Source organism: Arvicanthis niloticus, chromosome X (genome assembly GCF_011762505.2).
Source record: "Arvicanthis niloticus isolate mArvNil1 chromosome X, mArvNil1.pat.X, whole genome shotgun sequence".
Classification (NCBI taxonomy): Eukaryota; Metazoa; Chordata; class Mammalia; order Rodentia; family Muridae; genus Arvicanthis; species Arvicanthis niloticus.
The window spans coordinates 98,342,864-98,363,195 of record NC_047679.1 but is presented as its reverse complement, the minus strand read 5'-3'; the positions used below and the strand labels follow the sequence as shown (position 1 = coordinate 98,363,195).

The window sequence follows — 20,332 nt, the reverse complement described above, 5'->3', positions numbered from 1 at the left end:
ATGGCACTTGATAAGAATGTGATCTGTTGTTTATAATTATTTCTTCCTTGTGTTCTCTTCCTAATTTCTATCCTACTGTGACCATAAATACCACAGGGCCAGTGACCACATCTGTCTTGACATGGGCCTTTCCCAAAAGTGTACAGAAAAAGGAGGAGCAAACTTACATGAAAGTAATGGACAAACACTTCAAAGCTAAACATTTGAATGTTTCTGTGCTAAACTTCCCAGGCCTTCCAGAAGAGGTAGCACTCACTAAATATGCTTTCCATGAAACACTGATAGAGTTAAGCAATATTTACAAAATGACCACTTATATATATTCTCTCATGGTTTTGATGATGGGGTCACATGAAACCCAAGCTGACTTTGAACTCACTGTGTGGTTGAGGATGACCTTGAACTTCTGATTCTTCTGCTTCTACTTCCTGAGTGCTGAGATTACAGGCATTTATCACCTCATCTACTTTATTAGGTGCTAGGCATGGAACCTAGGGCTTCATGGATGTCAAACAAAGACTCCACCAAATGACTATATATCCAGCCCACTATGTACTCTTTTGGTCAAAATACTACTACTTCAAGGAATTTATTCTGCAGTTATATCTGCATATATATAAAACAATATATATTGCAAGGATATTTGCTATTGCAGTGGTAGTATAATAGGAAAGAGTGGAGATAAGTCTGAATGTTCACCAGTAGGAAATAAGACATCATGCTATAGACTATTATGTCGTAATTAAAATATGTGGCTGCTCCATCTGGTGGGTAGGGTGTCACCTGCAAGACAAATTTTTAGGGAAAAAGAAAGGGTGTAGATGAATATGCACATATATTGCTAACTATGTAAAACCAGAAAGAATACACCTGCACATTTATGGAGACCATTGCATAAGCTATCTTTGGAAAGATATATGTAAGAAAGTGGTAACCTTAGTGTGTTGTCTCTGGGAGAGAACTGGGTCAGGAGGGCACAAAGGGTGAGGACACTTGGTTTTCAGTGTCTGTTTATGCCACCTTTTGGATTTCATCTGCATGTATTACCTCATGAAAAGAAAATGTTTCATTGTAAGAGTTTTAAGATAGCAAGACAAAGTATAGTCTGGGTTGGGGTGAGGAGGGTGGGTCATGGAAGATCAGTGGGGAAGCCTAGAACATAGTTGTCTCCAGGAGAAAGCAATTGAAATGTAGGTGAACAGCTTGTGAGGAAGTGTGGGTAGACTGTGAGGAGCCCCAGGAGTTGGAGCCAGAGAAAACTCACACAGCAGCAGCCATGGCTAAATTTTCTAAGAGCAAACTCTGACAGTGACAGCTTGACTGGGAGGGAAAATGTACATGAAGAATACAAATTCAGAAGATGCCAATTTCCAGGAAGCTGAGGACATACAGGTATATGCAGGACTGTGGTGCTTTGTAGCCTTTCAGCCTTTCAGAAAATGTCTGTACTGGGATGGAACTCAGGGCCATGTGCGAGTCAGGCAAGTACTTTTCAACCAAACTGTATCCCTGGTCCTTTTAATTTTTTTTTTTAAAATTTTGGCCTGGTGAGGTGGCCAAGCCAGTAAGGGCACATGCAGCCAAAGATGACAGCCTAGAGCCTATGAACCTATGTGGTGGAAGGAGAGAACTGACTCCTTTGGGTTGTCCATGAACCACATGAATGCTATCTCTTTCTCTCCCCCCCCCCCCACCCCACACACAGAGTATAATAAACTGTTTTAAAAATTGAGACTGAGTCTCACTAAATTACCCAGGCTGAACTTACTCTGTTGTCAAGGAAGGCCTTGAATTTACCTGCCTCCTGCCTCAGCCACTCCAGGCTTGCAGTGCTGGGCCTGCCTAATAAATGCTTATTAAACTAACCCAACAAAAGAATGATGACCTCGTCTGCCATCACTACTTATCATTAGCTATCAAGATGGAGGGGGCTACTAAGGTTTTGTTATCCTGGCTCATTTGTGTATTGATAGTAAGTTCAGGAAACAGAAATGCACCTGGGTTGGCTTTATAGAGTTCTAATCAGGCCTCCTGTGCTGTCTATGCATAGATTCTGAAGAGGTGCTCCAAGCACAATGAGAGCAGCATTTGCAATGTGCCTATGTTCAATAACCTAATTCAGTCTTTTGCACATGTACATGAAGAAGGCACAGTTCTCTACTTCACGCTGTATAGATGAAGGGGATGAGGCTCAGAGAGGGCCCATGGCCTATCCCACTCCACTGGCAGGATAAGGGTCATGCTAGATTCAATGTATGTGTCATCACCCCTGTGAACTAATCTGCACATGGGGACACAGCCATAAGCATAAGTAACTGACAACTGTATGGGGGGAAACTTGGTGAAAATAGGTGCTTCATCTTCATCACTGGCTGCAAGCAAGCAATGCGGTTAGTCAACAACATTGTCCACAGCCTTCAGATAGCAGAGGCTTCCCAGGTAGCTGCTGACCTTTCTTATTGACAGTAGATGTTTTCTGAGACCTTTCTTCCCTTTTCCTTATCTTCACTTGCTCTTTTTGGGGACAGAGGTGGGAGGTCTTATCTTACCTGCTGTTAGTGTTTTGACAGCGCTTAACACTAGGTTTGGATTCCCAGATTTTTAAAGGAACAAGCCAACTCAGGTCAGGAGAAAAGGGAAGTGAGCCGTGTTCAGCTCAGTGGAACTGGGAAGACACCTCCCTATTCCCTCCTTGCCTGCTCTCTAGGGACAGTCTTGTTTCCCTGTTCAACAACTGCTATCCCCAAAGTGTTTAGGGCACTGTATACTTTTTAAGAGAACAAAGGTGAGGGCAGTTTTTCTTTTCCTTCACTTTAATAACAAAGCGTCCCCCCAAACCCCTATCTTGCCTAATGGATGTTCAGACATTCACCTGCCCTCACAAAGCATCTTTTACTTCTGACTGCTAAGGCTATGCCACTCACTTGGGCAGAAGTGAGTTCTCAAAGGGGACATCTCATCAGTGAGACAGCAGCAAAGGCAAGAGTTGGTCTCCCTCACCTCTCTGAGAGCTCAGTACTCTGTACCCAACACTGTACATCAGGACAGGTGAGTAGTCTCTTAGGAAAACATCCTTTTTCTTTCTAAGAATAGATGCTGTGCCAACCAGGAAAGGCTAAAGTAGGCAGAACCATTAAACTTGGTTAGCATCTTCTACTAGTGGCTGGGACAACAATTCTCTTACCTTTCCTAGGGTCTTGTTGCTGCTCCTTCCAGGGCACTAAGGACTTTCTTCCCAGTCTTGTGATCAGCCAGATCAGTCTGTAGCTGACCAAAGGATCATGGCTAAGGAATGGTCTACATCTGTGCTCTCTTTCTTCTTACAGCAGGAGCTTGTTAAAGCTGCCAATGGGGCTTCCAATGACAGGCTGCTGAGACCAAGCTCTAGGATACTATAGTTTTCCTAAGAATTTTTTCCCACTTTAATTTGAGGTAACCAGCTTTTGGCTAAAACTAGGCTTATTAAAGTCCAAACATTTGTGTTTCCTTCCATTCTGTGTTGAAATCCTGACCCCATGTAATGTTTTAGGAGGTGGAGCCTTTGGAAGATAATAAGATCACGAGGCCAAAGCCCTCAGGAATGGGATTAGTGTCCAAAAAGCCATGCCAGGAGTTGTCCTGCTTCTTCTACTACGGAAGGACACAACAAGAATGTGGCATCTAGGAATGAGAAAGCAAGCATTCAGCAGATATCAAATTTGCCTTGACCTTGAACGTTCCAGCCTCCAGAACTATGAGAAATCCATGTGTGTTGTTCAGAAGCCACCTAGCTGACTGTTGTAAAGCAGCCTGAATGGATGAAGGCTTCTTAGCCTTTTCACATTGTTATTTTTCTCAGTGGTTCATGCACTGAAATATTGAGCTGTCACTTCTCAAGGTCCAGCATCTGCCATCTCAGTGGAGGCAAAAGAACGAAGGCTAAATTAACTAATTACCTCGTATCTAGGAAGGAGCCATGTACTTCCTAGTGAATAAAGAAAAGCCCAGAGGAAGGAGAGCCAGCTTTAACATATATTAGCGGTGTGACTTCTGAGCAAGTAGCTTCCCCTCTCTGTGCCTCATTTTCCCACCCATGGAATAAGAATCATAATAATACCTATTTTGGAGGTCGATAAAGAGGATTAAATGAGTTAAGAAACTGCCTTATAATCTAAACTATCAGCCTGGGAGCACATAGGGAGGGACCCATGGCTCCAGCTGTATATGTAGGGGAGGATGGCCTTGTCAGGCATAGGTGGGAGAGGAGATCCTTGTTCCCATGAAGGCTGAACACCAATCGGGGAGGAATCTGAGGGTGCAGAGGCGGGAGTGGGCGGCAGGTGGGGGCACACCCTCATAGAAGCAGGAGGAGGGGGGATGGGATAAGGGGTTCCTGGGTGGAGGGGGGAACGGGGTAAGGGGAGAAAATCTGAAATGTAAATATAATGTAAATAAAATAAAATTTAAAAAATAATAAAAAAGAAACTGCCTTATATATATTATCTGACCAACAAATGGTAGTATGGTTACAATTCCTTAATCCAGGGCAGGTTTTTCCTGTCGTTATCTTCTTGCACAGATCTTCATGTGTCTAGCCCTGACAAAAGCTTCAGTAAGAACAGCAGAGTCATATATACTCCTACATTTCCTGAAAGCAGTCACCTAAGAACTGTGAATTGGATGGTGGTGTGATTATTCAGGTGCCTCCAGATCCATGCACAGTGATGGGAGGTTGGAATGCAGAGAGAGTACAAATGGGAACAGTGTGAAGTTCTTTTTCCTATCCTCTTTTCTTGTTTGCCTCAAACACGGCCCCACTAAATTGCCCAAGACTAACTTTGAACTTGCTCTGTAGACCAGGAAGGTCTGAAAAGTTTGATCCTTCTGTCTCAACCTCCTGGATGTTGGAATTATAAGCTTTTGACATTGTGCCTGGTTCTATCTTGTCCTTTTAGCACATTTGCTAATCTTACCAATTATCAGCTGTTGGCCATGGGTGGCACAGGATGGGATGGCTATGGTAGAAGACAGTGCATTCTTAGAACACACAAATGTAGTATTATTAACTACTATCATTTGTCCTCTAAAAGTAGTATTAGAGGACAAGAAGAGGTTTCGTTAGGGCAGCGGGCTAGGAAGAGGTCGGGCTTGGGTGTTCTTACCTTCAGCTTGTGTAGGAACAAGCACACAGACTCGGGATTCACTCAGTAGCATGGTTCAACTCTGTTCTCACAGGGAGAGCTCCTAACTTGCGGTGAACATTATTCATTTTAAAACAAGTATCAAGTGCCTGTTATGTGACACTACATGTTATAGGGATATACAAAAGTATAACATATACTTCCCATAGGCAAAGAGCTTGCAATTTATAGAAAAGAAACATTTATAATATAAGGGATCTTGTGACATGCATAAAAGAGCTTTCTAAGTTGAGTATCCTTTATCTAAAATGATGGGGATAAGAAGTACCTCAAATTTTGTATATTTCTTAATTTTGGAATACTTATACATAAAGAGAGATCTTTGAATGGGAATATATGTTTCATATATATTTTATTTTATAAAGCATAAAGGTAACTTCGTGCAGTCTTATTAAATTTTTATTTTTATATATACATATGCATGTGTATATGGTGTGTGTGTCTGTGTGCTGGTACATGTGTGCTGTGGCTTATGTGTGGAGGTTAGAAGACAATCTCAGATGTGGTCCTCACTCCTGTCTTATTAGATACACAGCATCTCTGTTTACTGCTGTGCATGTGAGGCTATCTGGGCCATGAGTTTCTGTGGATTCTTTTAATTCTGTCCCCCCATCTCAACATAGGAGTGCTGGAATTATAGATGTACACTACTACTGTGTCTAGCTTTATATAGGTTTGGGGAATTCAAACTGAAGCCCCTGGACATATGTAATAAATAACCTTCTTCCCAGCTCCATCTACAGTCTTTTTAGTGTGTCTATATTTGTTTGCAGTCCTTTACTTGAGGTCAGTTGTGGAATTTTCCATCATGTGGATGCTCCAAGTTTCTGACTTTAGAGCATTTTGGATTTTGGAGTTCCAGAGTAGGGATGCTCAAAACTAAGCAGACTAAGGCACTGAGATTGCAGAGACTACTTCTGCTTGGGAAAAGAAGATAGTTGCTATCAGGAGGTAGTTTTAGTAGGGAAGGGACAGCAGAGCAATAATGTTGACATAAAAAGGGTAAGATAGGAAAAATGCTATGGAAAGGACATTTTCAGAGTGAGAGGACACATGGAGAGGCTAACAGCAACCTTTAAAAGGAGTTACTCACCAACAGCTTTTGGGAATACAACTACTGTGCCCATAGACATGGGAGTAGAAGACAGAATCAGTGAAAAACAGCATCCACCTTTTCAGAGAAGGTACCCTACAGCTAGCTAATTTTGTTTCTTCTTCCCCAGCACCCCCTCCCCAGTGGGCTGGAGTGCCTGCACTGTGGTTCTCAAAGGGTTAAATATCTATCTGCCTTTACCCATTATCTGAAATTGCAAGCCTTATGGGTGGGAAAAGCCAGCAAACAAAAGCAACAGATACTACTACCAAGGTAAGCTCAGTTGAGCCTTTACGGAGACATAAGTGATGCTTAGGCAGAGAGAGGTAGCTGCAGGAACAAAGGCCTGCTGACCTGAATATAAAATACATTTGGTCTTCAGGGATTGGGGGAGGGGAACTTCTTCACTATTGCAACTGGATGCTTCAGTTGAACAGAGGCCAAAGGAAGGCATGTTTTGCTTTGCCCAGTCAGTATTTTTTATTTGTAACCTTAAAAGATAGAAAGATTTCACATCAAAATCTGGATGTAAATTTTGGGGCTCCCTTGAAAACTGGGCTTGCATTTCTAAATGGCAGTCATCCTGAGAAGAGACTCTTGCAGCTTAGCTGCAGCCTCCACCGACTCACTTCGCTCTTTTCTGCTGTGCATATTTAAATGCTAATCACATTCTGTGAGCACAGAGTTTAGTTCTCCAGAATGCTTTCAAAAGGCACGATGGCTTAGAATGCACTTAAAGGCTTATTGTTTGGGGCTGAGTGCCTGTCATCTGGGTCTCCCTAGCTCTCCTGTCCATGCTGTTTCTAAATTCTTACAGACATTTGATTCTGCAACTCCCTATACAAAGGGCCTCTATACAGCAGGAACAGTGAAGTTGGTGAGGGAAACATTCCAGGCTAATGGGCCGGCCTTTATTCTCTAAAGGTGATAGAGAAGGAGCAACACTGACAGGGCGAAAGAACATTTGTTCTGCAAGAAACCCATGGACTGAAGTGAGCACTGATTCTGGCGGCAAACTGCATGGCCTTTATCCCAGTTCAGTTGCTGGAAGATGGGCTTGTAATCTACAGAACCTTCAAGTGCCTCAGTTTTTTCATCTCAATAGGCCAGATGGCTCAACAGGTAAAAGTACTTGCTGCCAACACTTGATGATTTGAGTTTAAGTCCCAGAACCTGCCCTGCGTGGTGGACAGAGATCACTGACTCCATTAACACACACACACACACACACACACACACACACACACACACACACAGAGAGAGAGAGAGAGAGAGAGACAGACACACACAGACACACAGACACACAGACACACAGACACAGACACACACACACACACACACACAGAGAGAGAGAGAGAGAGAGAGAGAGAGAGAGAGAGAGAGAGAGAGAGGCACTCACTTTGTAAATTGTTGTAAGGATTGGATGACATCATGAATAGACACTTGGTCCAGTGCCTACTGTATCTTCCCGCTCAGTGCTAATGGTTACTTTTAGAATCAATCCTAGAGAACAGTATGTGCTGCTGTATGAGCTGATAAGGCCTTTGATTGGAGTCAGGGCAGAAGAAAAAGGGAAAACTATAGGAAGACAGTTTTAGGGGAATAAGAGTAACTTCGATGGGCAGTGGGTTGGAAATGATCATGAAGATGTAATATTGAGTGGCACAAATCAGCTGTGAGAACCATGAACCCAGGACTGAGGAGGGAGATGGGGGTGAAGATGAAGAATAGAGCATGAAAAGCTCTGAGTGGGTAAATGAAGTGACTGTGTCCTATTCAGCAAAGGTTGCTCAAGGTGGTAACCATCTCGGTCAGACTGGAGTCTATTTGAGCACGCTGGGGCCTCTGTTTATTCACTGACCATGTGTGTTCTGCTCACTGAGCTGTGCCACTTAGATACCACCTTTGTCCTTCATTTTATGCACTTTCAGTTCAAATGCTGACCTGGCCTAATCCTGCTTACCTTGTGAGTTGTGGTGGGGGCAAAGTCCACTGAGGTATAAATCAACAGGGTGATACATGGGTTTGTATTTGATGAAATGGAAATACCTCATAAGCAACAGAGTGCAGGGGGTGCACATGGACCTCCTTCCTGATTCTTTCAGAAGGCCTATCAGACTCCAGGTCCCATGTTTGAAGCTGTACCCCAGATTCCCAGCAAAGTGTTTCCCAGTCCATCTCACCTTCTCTTTCAAATACACCTGCCTATGGAACCATTATAGGTTTCTTGTTTTTTCAGAATTCTTTGGTTCTTAATAGGGCTTACGGATGAATCACAAATATCTTTTGTCAGCATTTTTTCCATCTTATATTTTCTTTTATTGAATCCTTTCCTTTTCTTCACCCCCACCCCCTTTGAGACAGTGTCTCACTGTGTAGGTCTGGATGGCTTTGAACTTGTTATGTAGACAAGGTTATCCTCAAACTCACAAAAGTCCACCTGCCTCTGCCTCCTTAAAGGTTATGCCACTATGGCCAGCGTGTCGTTTCTTCAATACACTTAACGCTGCCAGCATCTTCTGGCCCAGGGTCTTACCAGGTGGAGATCCAGATAGAAGGGGCAGGCTGCATCTAGAAGAGCCCAAGTTCAAATGTGCAGACTTGTGGAACAGGAGATTTCAGGCATGGTGGTATTAGGGTTCATGAATGCACACGAGGCAGAAGCATTTCATTTCACATACAACTGACCCTTCTGCCCCAGAAACATTCTCTCAAAACATGCGCATGCATAAATTATTTACCTCTCCAGCCTCTAGCAGGCCAAACAAGAAAAAGAAAAGCAGAATAAAATGAATGTAAGCCTGGTGAAGGAAGGGCTCAGGTGGCTAGACAAGACTTCTGATTATTATCTTAATGTTCAGAAGAGTTCCAACCTAGGGTGGTGGTATTAGACAGACAGATTGTATGTACGAGTGTCTGGGTACAAAAAGCCTATGACGACAACTAGGCATTCAGACAAAGGTGCCAGCCACTGTGGTGCTGGGAAAAATTCCCTGTTCAGTTGGCTATCCACCAGACACCTGCTGTTGATTTGCTTCATGTTGGACAGTGCCATGGAGAAAACCAATGGAATGCAAATGTTACCATTAACTGTGTTCAGGTCACAGCAGTTTGGTGCCCTTGTGATAAATGAAGTGGGTAAACTTGCCTGATCCAGTGGGGGCAGGTGGTTCTTATGGTTCTTTCTTCTTGATGAATATTGCATTGTGTGCTTTACAGGGAAAAAAACTTTAGGTGTTTCCTGTTGCTTCTGGTCCCTTATCTTCCTAACTGAAAGTGATCCTGAGCTGGGATTGTGAGGTTAGTAACTCACTAAGCTGCTGGTTCATTTACTGCAGTGACACCTAGTGGCCAGAGAAGGTAATGCCATGTTTGCATTTAAAAGCCTATGGCTGTTGTCTTGGGTGTTAATTTTAAAAAATATATATTATTAACAAGTGATTATATTTATTAATGCATGAAAAATAAAATTTTGGATGAGTCATATTAATTGACTTACTATATCTTCAGATGACATTTATGATGTTAATCATAATTAGATGTCAATCCTTGTGTTTTTAAAAACAACCACTACGACTTGACATTTATTTGAAAGCTGTTTTCTCTGTTTTTGTTTTCTTGAGGATAATCTTAAACTGGCTATGTAGATGATGGTGACCTTGAGGTTTTGATCTTCTTGCCTCTATCACTGAGATCACAGGCACGAACCACCATACTCAGCTGTGACTGAAGCTTCTTGACAACACTATATATGCATTATCTAGAAGGTTCCAACATAACGGGAAAATGATTAGGATTCAACTTCTCGATCTCAGTGTTTCTTACCCTGGTTGAAGGCAGATTGTTATGTAAGTGCAGAATGTAGTGTTGGCTAGAGTCTCCTAGAGAAAGCCATTGTCTTAGCTCCCAGAAAGAGAAGTAACACTGAAGATTTAGGAAGAAGACCAAAATCTCTCAGCTTCACATCCAGATATCACTGGACTTTACCTAAAATCCTTTCAGATGACTTACTCCACCCCAAGATCTCAAGGTTCTATTTTAGGTAGGTTCATTAGTGGTAGGTACCAAACTTTATATAAGCTAGGATAGACTCAAAAGGTGAGGAAGTGCTGGGGGTGTACCTGACAGTAAGAGAGAGATATTAATTAATTAATTAATTAATTCTCTCTCTCCCTCTTCTGTTTTTTTGAGACAGGGTTTCTCTGTGTAGCCCTGGCTGTCCTAGAACTCACTCTGTAGACCAGGCTGGCCTCGAACTCATAGAGATCTACCTGCCTCTGCTTCCTGAGAGCTGGCATTAAAGATGTGTGCCACCATTGCCTGGATGAGAAAAAATTTTCCTAGGATTGAAACTTAGGAACTTAGCATTTGAATATATTAAAAAGGTTGGATAGGATAGTGGCAGTCTTCTATGATTAAACCTAAACAAAGAGATTGGGCCAGGCAGTGGTGGTGCACGCCTTTAATCCCAGCACTTGTGAGGCAGAGGCAGGCAGATTTCTGAGTTTGAGGCCAGCCTGGTCTACAGAGTGAGTTCTAGGACAGCCAGGGCTACACAGAGAAACCCTGTCTCGAAATAAAAAAAAAAAAAAAAAAAAGATTGGATCTAAAGGAGTGCTACATACTGTGGTCCTGAAGAAAAGATGGAATGTTTTACACAAATTACTGCAAGTTTGTACTGTAATGGAATTTCAATCCAAACACAAGATAAAATTGAAGTTTACTAGGAAAGACAAATGACTGTGAAAACCCCAGGAAACATTGCAAAGATGAGCAGTGAAGTTAGGAGTGGGTTAGAATGATGTGAGCATTGAAGTGGGATGGTACTGATGCAAGAACAGTCTAGAGGGCAACTGAGCAGAAGAACAACACTCTGCCAGACATAGACACCCTGGGCAAACATGTATTTACTGTGTGGTGAGAGCCACATCACAAAGTAGGTGAGAAAAGAAAGACTATTTTTAAAATGGTGAATAAGCAATTGGCAAACTATAAATTCTAAATACATTAAGATGTTGAATACATAAATATATTAAGTATTTAAATTATAATCAAATGTACTTAAGGAACAAATAGGTGACTAGCCATAGGGTTGGGGGGGTCTTGCCTAGCATGTATGAGGTTCTGGATTGCATCAGTACTAAGAGGATTATAAGGGTAGCCCTTTAAAGCAGAGAAATAAAATTAGAAACAAAAAATCAAGAGCAAAAGTATATGGTTATATAACATTTCAATATATATATATCATAACATGTAAACAGACCTGGAAGAGGTGGTTTATGTCTGTAACCTCAGCAATTAGGAGGCTGAGGGCAGAAGATTGACACATATTTTATGTCAGCTTGGGTACATAGTGAGTTCCAGACCAGCCTGGGCTACACTGTGAGACTCTTATCTCCAAAATCCCACATAAAGAGCATTGAGGCAAATGTTAGAAAATATGATATGAAAGAGAATGAACAATGCACGTGAAGGTTGATACCTTTAATATGCAAAGACCTGTTACCAACAATATGAAAATCTAGATATCCCAGGAAGATAGGCAAAGAGCACATACAAACTATAAAGCAATGCAAGCGTGCAACCGTGAAGAATGTGCTACCTCACTTGTAAACAATGAATTAGAGAAGTGACAGCTGATGTCAGCGACAGGAGATGGACCGCTCTCCCTTACTGCTGGTGCAAATGAACGAACACCTCTAAGTTTTTGGAGTGTAAATTTCATTAAGAGTCAGCATAGTGGCGCACGCCTTTAATCCCAACCCCTGTGAGGCAGAAGCAGGCAGATCTCTGAGTTCGAGGCCAGCCTGGTCTACAGAGTGAGTTCTAGGACAGCCAGGGCTACACAGAGAAACCCTGTCTTAAAAACAAACAAGGAGATGGAGATATGGCTCACAACTATCTATAATGGAGTCTGATGCCCTCTTCTGTCATACAGGGGTGTATGCAGACAGAGCACTAATACACATAAAATACATAAATAAATAATGAAATGTAAAAACAAACAAGAAATAATTAGGGAGAGAGCTCTCATGAGCAACAGAGAGGAAGTGAGCTGGGCGAGGTAGCTCATGCTGAAGGTCCCAGTACCCTGGAGACTGAGGCAGCAAGCTCTCAAGTCTGAAGCCTTTCCTGGATTACATGGGAAGATCAAGGCCAGTCCTGGTAATTTAAGGAGATCTTGGCATACAGAAAAATATGCAAGGGCAGTGGTAGTAGAATACTAGTCTAACTCCCACATGTCCTTGGGCTCAATCTTCAATACCTAAAATTTAGAATGCTTTAGACTCATTCAGGTCTTGTGACCTGTAAGTCAATTTCTAGGAATATAATGTGAAAAACACAAGAGATTTCATTGCAGTGTTGTTATACTTAGGAATTAGAAATAGCCCCATTATTTAGAAATGGAGATTTTTTTTTTTTTTTTTTTTTTTTTTTTTTTTTTTTTTTGGTTTTTCGAGACAGGGTTTCTCTGTTTAGCCCTGGCTGTCCTGGAACTCTGTAGACCAGGCTGGCCTCGAACTCAGAAATCTGCCTGCATCTGCCTCCCAAGTGCTGGGATTAAAGGCATGCGCCACCACCGCCCAGCTAAATCATGTTTTAATATGTGCATTATTTTTTAAATCAGAAGTTATGCTTATTATGTTTTGCACTATTGTCATACCAGTGTGGCAATGGTTTATCTGGACAAGGACAGTGGGAAGAAACCCAGACAGATGAGATGTTTTGTGGATCAGAGTGGCAGAGTGGAATACTATCATGTCTGAAGAGAGCATTGGGAACTCAAGTCCCTTCATTTTTTTTTTTTTTTTTTTTTTTTTTGGCACTGACCAGACTGGCCAAAGGATACCGTAGCAGGGAAACAGGAAGTGGCAAGTAGCATTGAGAAACTAGAGAAACAAGTCAGAGTCATGTGGAGAAACCAACAAGTAGGACTACTCATTTCAAGTGGCATGCAAATGACCTCAAATTCATTTCTGCAGAGCTTCAGGAACATATAAGTCATTAAGAGAGGCCAAGGAGGCAGACAAGCCAACGGAGTGAGCAGGATTAGGGGAAGATGACAAAACAGTCAGGCTTGCTTGGATTCTGACTACCCACATGTGGCTGTAACACCTTCATGTTATCAACTGATCAGATTGGTTTTGTTGATAAGAATGTAGGCTAAGCTAGTTCTTCAATTTTCAGCCTCTACCTTTCAATTTTACAGTGAATATATTTTTCCTAGTAATTGTTAGGACAGTGTATGGTCAGTTGCACTCTTTGAAATGGCCCCTTGTTGAATGGTTCTTGGTTTATTTTAGTCCTGGCCAGTCAGGAAAGGCACTGTGACAAGAAAGAGTGTTGTGTCTCCCTGTGGTGGCATCAAGAAGGCAAGTTAACAGGTTGCATTCTGTAGTGTCCTCCTTTTTTGGTGTTGTATGAAGGAGAACCATAAGTAATGTATCCAGGGACCAGGAGAAAAAAGGGAGACTCATCTGGAAGCTTTCTAGAAGACGGATACTAAAAAAGATGTATAGGCATTGGCTTAAGCTAGTAGCTCAGAGGTTAGCAGAAGTGGTTTGCGTAGTATTTGCATAAGCAGTCCTGACCTCTGTAGGAAAATGTCATCAGTGATGGGGCTGTAGGGCAGGATGGGAAGGAGGGTGTGTGGAATCAAAGTGTTGTTTGTGGTTACTCAACTGCAAAATTTCAAGGTAATCTGCCTCCCACCTCATACCCAGCCCGCCCCAATGCTCCGCACCTGCATCTTTCTCTTCACAGTGTCAAAGGGAAAGGAGAGAGTCTGGCTCACAGCAGCAGCCACACAGACATTGGCAAAGTTCTGCAGGTGAGAAAAGCGGTCTCGGGGTCCATTCCAGATTTTTTCCAGGTTCATGTAAACTAGAAGGGAGCCAGCAGAGAAGGGAACAGCACCTGGGAATTAAGTACAGAGAGAGGTTGCTGTCTTGGGGAACCACTGTCTGGAGCAAAAAAAAAAAAATTTCTCTGGGGGATACACAAAGGGAATAGGAGGGGTCTGGGACTGGTTAATGCTCTTCCAGTTAACTAGGAAAAGGGCAAATTCTAGGGCTGGAGTGACAGCACCATAAGGTCAAGATGTAAGAGTTGGTCACTCAAGGTTGTGAAGTTTACTGTAAATACATGGCACAGAAAAGAACTGTAAACAAAATCTTGAGAGCTAGGTGTGGTGACACACACCAACAATCCCATCATCTGGGTGGCAGAAGCAAGAGGATCAGTAATAGTTCAAGTTCATCCTTACTTACAAAGCAAGGTTTCTGGCCAGCCTGGGCTACTTGAGTATATGAGACATTGTGTCAGGCAGAAGAAAATAACCCCTAACTAGATGCCGAACTTGGGTCTGTGATACATATGTCAAAGGGTATGGGGATATACTGGTAATTTACAAGTTACATTGAAATCACCAAAGAAAAAGATGGATTTATGAATGGCTCTGAGAGATGCATAGACATGTGATAAAGTAAAAATATAAACTGATGTATTATTCAGTGAGTGTGTGGTTATTTATAATTCTAAGAGCTTTTCTGTGTGTTTGAAATACAAAAAAAGGAGAAAAATGAAAAGAAACATGGAGGGAGAAAAGTCACTTTCATGGTACTGAAGAGATAGCTTCTAAGTTAAGGGCACCTACTGTCCTTGTAGAAGAGGCTCACAAGCACCTGTAACTCTAGCTCTAGGGAATATGACACTATCTTCTAGCTTCCATGAGCCCCAACACACACACACACACACACACACACACACACACACACACACACTGTGAAAATAAAAAAAATCAAAGTATCACTTCTATAGAACACTTGATCTAGTATTGGAGGCTAGAAAAGGACTGTTCTCCAATGAAGAAGGAAACATTTTATGATAACTGTGCCCATGGAAGTTACCTGGCCTGGCTTAGATGTCATAAGGTCCATTTATCACCATACACTGTATCCTCACCTTCCTAGTAACTAACATGGTGAGCAAATAATGCATTATCTGATACTCTCACACATTTCCAGAAATTTTCAGAGCCATCTTCAGTTTATAAATAGACTAAATTTGTCCCTCAAAAAATGAGATCTGGGCTAGAGAGATGGCTTTGTGGTTCAGAACACTGGCCACTTTTGTAAACAATTCAGGTTCAATTCCCAGCATGTACACTGTGGCTTAGGACTATTTGTAACTTCAGTTTCAGAGGCTCTGACACCTTTTTCTAGCCTCCATGGGCACTGCACACATGCTATACACAGATATGAATGCAGGCAAAATACCCCTATACATAAAATTTAAAAATACACAAAGAGATCTAATAGATGGGATAGGGCTGGGGATGTAGTTCATCCAAAATAAAAGGAAGCAGAATATAAATAGGGTACTGTTTATCTCTACACATTATATTTCATAAACCTATATTTGAAAAGACTCACCAACTTCCTCTTTTCATTCAAAAACATTTAGGGAAGCTAGCCATGGTAGCACATATCTATAGTCCCAGCACTAGAGAGGCTGAGGCAGGACGACCAATTCAAGGCCAGCCTTGTCTACATAGTAAGCTCAAACCCAGCCTGTACTACATCAGACTTTGTCTCTAAATAGGACTTTAGGGATTTTTTTTCTATGTGTTGGGCACTATGACAGGTGCTAGGACTACAGCTCAAAGCAGACTAATTTCTGGAGATTTTTAACATTGAATACTATTATAACACCCCTGTGCATATACTAGGATATACAAGAAGCTTCATGCACACAAGTATCAGAGTGAGTAATTTTGCCCTGAAGAACCAGGAAAAAAATTGAAAGAAAAGAGAACTATCTCTGCCTCTCTATATTATGTTATGGTGTTATATTAGGGATTGAAATATAGTCCCAACACTACTCCCTTGCTCCCCTCACCTTTTTAACTTTTTGACACAGGCCTTAGTAAATTGCCTACAATGGTTTGAACTCTGTAGCCCAGATGGGCCTTGAACTTTCACTTCTGCCTCCACCTTCTGAAGCTAAGGGGGGATTACAGACCCAGCTTGTGTATAGTTATTTGAGACAGGAAGACTATGTAGCTAAGATTAACCTGGATCTCATGATGCTCCTGCCTTAACCTCTAGAGTGCTAGGATTACATTATATGCATGTATTATCACACATGGTTTAGAACACAGAGCTTTTGAAGTGGGTCTTGAGCTAAGATTAGGAGTCCATCAGACACTAAGAGTGGAAAGGCAGTCCAGGCAAATACACTGAGCATGTACCTCTAAGAAGCACACTTTTTGTATGGCTTGAACATGAGAGCAGGGAGAGGCATGGTATAGGATAAGATGAAGTAGGCCAGACTGGCAGGGGCCAGCTCTAAATGATCTGGAATGCCATAGGAATTCTGGCTTTCTCCCTTAGCTTTTAAGGATTGTATTGAAATGAAGGCAGACCATTTGGGAAGATCATCCCACTCTGGCAGCAGTATATAGATAGGTCACATCAGGCATAGGGCCACAGATAGGAACATGAGCCTGCAGGAGAGGATAAGTCCCTAGAGTCAGTAGGGAAGATGAAGTGGAGATGAGCTAGGACAGAAGGCAGAGGCAGAAGCAGAGACAGGAGACAGAGACAGGAGACAGAAGCAGAGGCAGGAGGCAGAGACAGGAGGCAGAAGGCAAAGGCAGAGGCAGAGGCAGGAGGCAGGAGGCAGGAGGCAGGAGGCAGGAGGCAGGAGGCAGGAGGCAGGAGGCAGGAGGCAGGAGGCAGGAGGCAGGAGGCAGGAGGCAGGAGGCAGGAGGCAGAGGCAGGAGGCAAAGCAGAGGCAGAGGCTGGAGGCCAGAGCCAGAGGCCCAGGGGTCAGGGGTCAGGGGTCAGGGGTCAGAGGGCAGAGGCCAGAAGCAGAGGCCAAAGGGCAGAGGCAGGCAGATCTCTGAGTTTGAGGGGCCAGCATGTTCTACAGAGCAAGTTACAGAACAGTGAAGACTGTAATAATGGGACTCTGTTCCCCCCCAAACAAAACAAAACAAAAACAAAAAATACCAAACAACAACAGAACCCCCCCTCAAATAATAATAAAATAAAAAATAAAACAAAAGAAGAAAGTCAGACAGCCTTGGCAAGGTGGCACATATCTGTAATTCTAGCACTCAGGAAACTGAAGCAGGGCAATAAGGAGTTAAGGGCAACCTGGACTACATAGCAAGTTAGGCCAGCCTGGGTTACTTAATAAGACCTTGTCTCAGAAAATGAAACAAACGATAAAATGTTAGATATGAAGATAAGTTGTGGACTTTTATTGCCAAACATGGTACCTATAGTTAAGAACAATGTATTGCACATTTTAGTGTAGATAGAAAAGCTATTCTTGATAGGAGAAGGGGATAGGATAGGGGAACTCACCACAAAGAAACGATAAATGTTTGAGGTGATGGATATGCTAAGTGCTCTGACTTGATCATTATGGAATATATGCATGTATCTAACTATCAAATGATAGCCCATAAATATGTATAAGCATATATCAATTAAAAATAAGAGGGCTGGAGAGATGGCTCAGCAGTTAAGAGTGTGCTGTGCTCTTGTGGAGGGCACAAGTTTGGTTCTCAGCACCTATATGAGAACACCCATCCATTGCCCTCTTCTGGATTTGGTGGGCACCCACATTCTGAGCATATATCTCCACACACAGATATAGACATATGATTAAAAAATAATAAAAATGATTTTGTGGGGGAGGGGAGGGAGAGTTATATTTCTTCAAGAGTGGGGCTCTGGTAGGTTGACCATGAGCTGCAAGATAGCCCTATATATACCCATAGGTGTGTATGCAGCAAAGGTTGGACTGGGTTGTGTTGTTAACAAAGAGGATATGAAGTTGAGAAGGGGTAGGGAGGTGAGGGGGTGGATCTTGAAGGAGTTAGGGGAGGATTGGGGATGAATATGATCAAAATACATTATATAAAATTATCAAAGAATTAATAAAAATATTATATTAAAACCTAAAAACAGGGGGCTGGAGAGTTGGGCCAGTGGTTAAAAGCATGTGTTGTTCTTGGAAAGATCCAAGTTTGATTCCCAGCACCCACATGGAGGTTCCCCACCTTCCCAGGCACCAGGCATGCATGTGGTACACAGATATAAATATAGTCAAACACTCATACACAGAAAATAATAAAGTAAAAATTTAAAAAACCTTTAAAAAGATAAAAAAAAGTTTGAATGAGAAATTATAATCATAGCTTCTGGAAAAGTACTTAGTATCCAGTGAGCACCCCTAAAATATTAGCATTATTATTAAAGATATTAGGAGTTAAAGTACACTCATGCTTGTTGAAAGCTATAAGAAGGGCTCACCTAGAGCGGGGATGCAGGGCAAGAAAGCCAATGTAGAAGGCTAGGTATGGTGACATGTGCTTGCAATCTTAGTACGAAGGAGGCAGAGGTAGGCAGGTCGAGTTCAGCCTGGTCTACATAGCAAATTCCAGGTCCAGCGCTATAGAGTGAGATCTGTTCTCTCTCTCTCTCTTTTTAAAAAGATATATTTATTTATTTTATGTATATAAGTACATTGTAGCTGTCTTCAGACAGACCAGAAGAGGGCAACAGACCCCATTACAGATGGTTGTCGCTGGGCAGTGGTGGCGCACGCCTTTAATCCCAGCACTTGGGAGGCAGAGGCAGGTGGATTTCTGAGTTGGAGGCCAGCCTGGTCTACAGAGTGAGTTCCAGGACAGCCAGAGCTATACAGAGAAACCCTGTCTTGAAAAACAAAACAAAAACAAAATACAGATGGTTTTGAGCCACCATGTGGTTGCTGGGAATTGAACTCAGGACCTCTGGAAGAGCAGTCAGTGTTCTTAACCACTGAGCCAACTCTCCTCTCCAGGGAAGAGTCTGAGGAACAAACATAAGCATCCTGGCAATGTCAGATGACCTAAAAAGGGCCAAGTATGTTGGGTAAGAAAGATCTGTAGGAGAGATGTGAAGATACCCAGGGGATGGTAGTACCCTAGAAGCCAACTTTCCAGAGGCCAGACTGACTAATCTCATTTAGTACTGCATAGATGGACTAAATCAATCCTTCTGGAGGCCTTGTGTATCTGTAGCTCTGTCAAAGGCTACAAATACCATTGAGGTCCTGCTGTGCTAAATCATGGATACACACACTGGGGACTCCTATCAGCTGAGCAGTTTTGAGAGAGGCTCAGAATCCAGGCTTTTATGAGTCACCTGCCTTGCTTGGCCTGCAATCTTTAAGCCTCTAAAATTGTGGTATGGTGGTATGTGCCTGCAATTTTAGTACACAGAAAGCAGAAGTTTGAACTACCTTTACGAGTGTCAAAGAGCAGCCTTTTCTTGGGTGTCAAATTCCACCTTACCTAAAACAGTGAGGGACACCCCTCGATAAAGGGCCAGGAACCCTTCTTGTTGATAAACAGTAGAAAAAGCATGGATAAGCCCCCTGTAAGATGGTTCCAGCATGTTCTGCACAATCAATCGGGTTTTGATGAGGTCTGTAGGGTATGTGACAATCGTGGAAACCATGCCTGCGAGACTTCCAGCCACAATGGAGTTCCACTGGGAAATATGGCCCAGGTCATCCATGAAGAGCACAACAAACCTGGTGGTGGGGAAACAGAAAGCTCAAGATAGGTCTAGACTGTGCTGGCATGCTCTATACAGCTTCAAATATTTCCTAGCATTTGGAAGTACTTTACAATGTGTCTTAGTTAGGGTTTTTATTGCTGTGAAGAGATACCATGACTATGACAACTCATAAAGGAAAACAGTTAATTGAGGCTAGCTTACAGTTTCAGAGGTGTAATTTATTATCATCATGGCAGGGAACATGATACCATTCAGGCACACACATGAGCTGCTGATAGTTCTACATCTTATATTCAGGCAGAAGCAACTATGAGTCACATTGGGCATAGTTTGAACAAATGAGACTTCAAAGCTGACCCCCCAAAGTGACTGTACTTCCTCCAACAACTTAAAGAATTATTTATTTTATGTATACGAGTACACTATAGCTGTCTTCAGACCAGAAGAGGGCATCAGACCCCATAACAGATGGTTGT

General features: G+C 42.4%; 2 protein-coding genes across 4 annotated transcripts in view; one reads left to right on the top strand and one right to left on the bottom strand.

Annotated features, from left to right (window-relative positions):
• Positions 1–20,332, top strand: part of LOC117694800 (A-kinase anchor protein 17B) — a 175,635-nt gene that overhangs the window by 22,382 nt on the left and 132,921 nt on the right. The gene's annotated exons all lie outside the window — the stretch shown is intronic.
• Positions 1–20,332, bottom strand: part of Slc25a43 (solute carrier family 25 member 43) — a 34,088-nt gene that overhangs the window by 6,873 nt on the left and 6,883 nt on the right. For both annotated transcript variants that reach the window (XM_034485465.2, XM_076918168.1), the window contains exons 2-3: positions 19,628–19,869; positions 14,018–14,190 (exon numbers count right to left, since the gene is read on the bottom strand). In XM_034485465.2, the coding sequence (XP_034341356.1) occupies positions 14,018–14,190; positions 19,628–19,869 (415 nt within the window). The remainder of the gene's footprint in view (positions 1–14,017; positions 14,191–19,627; positions 19,870–20,332) is intronic.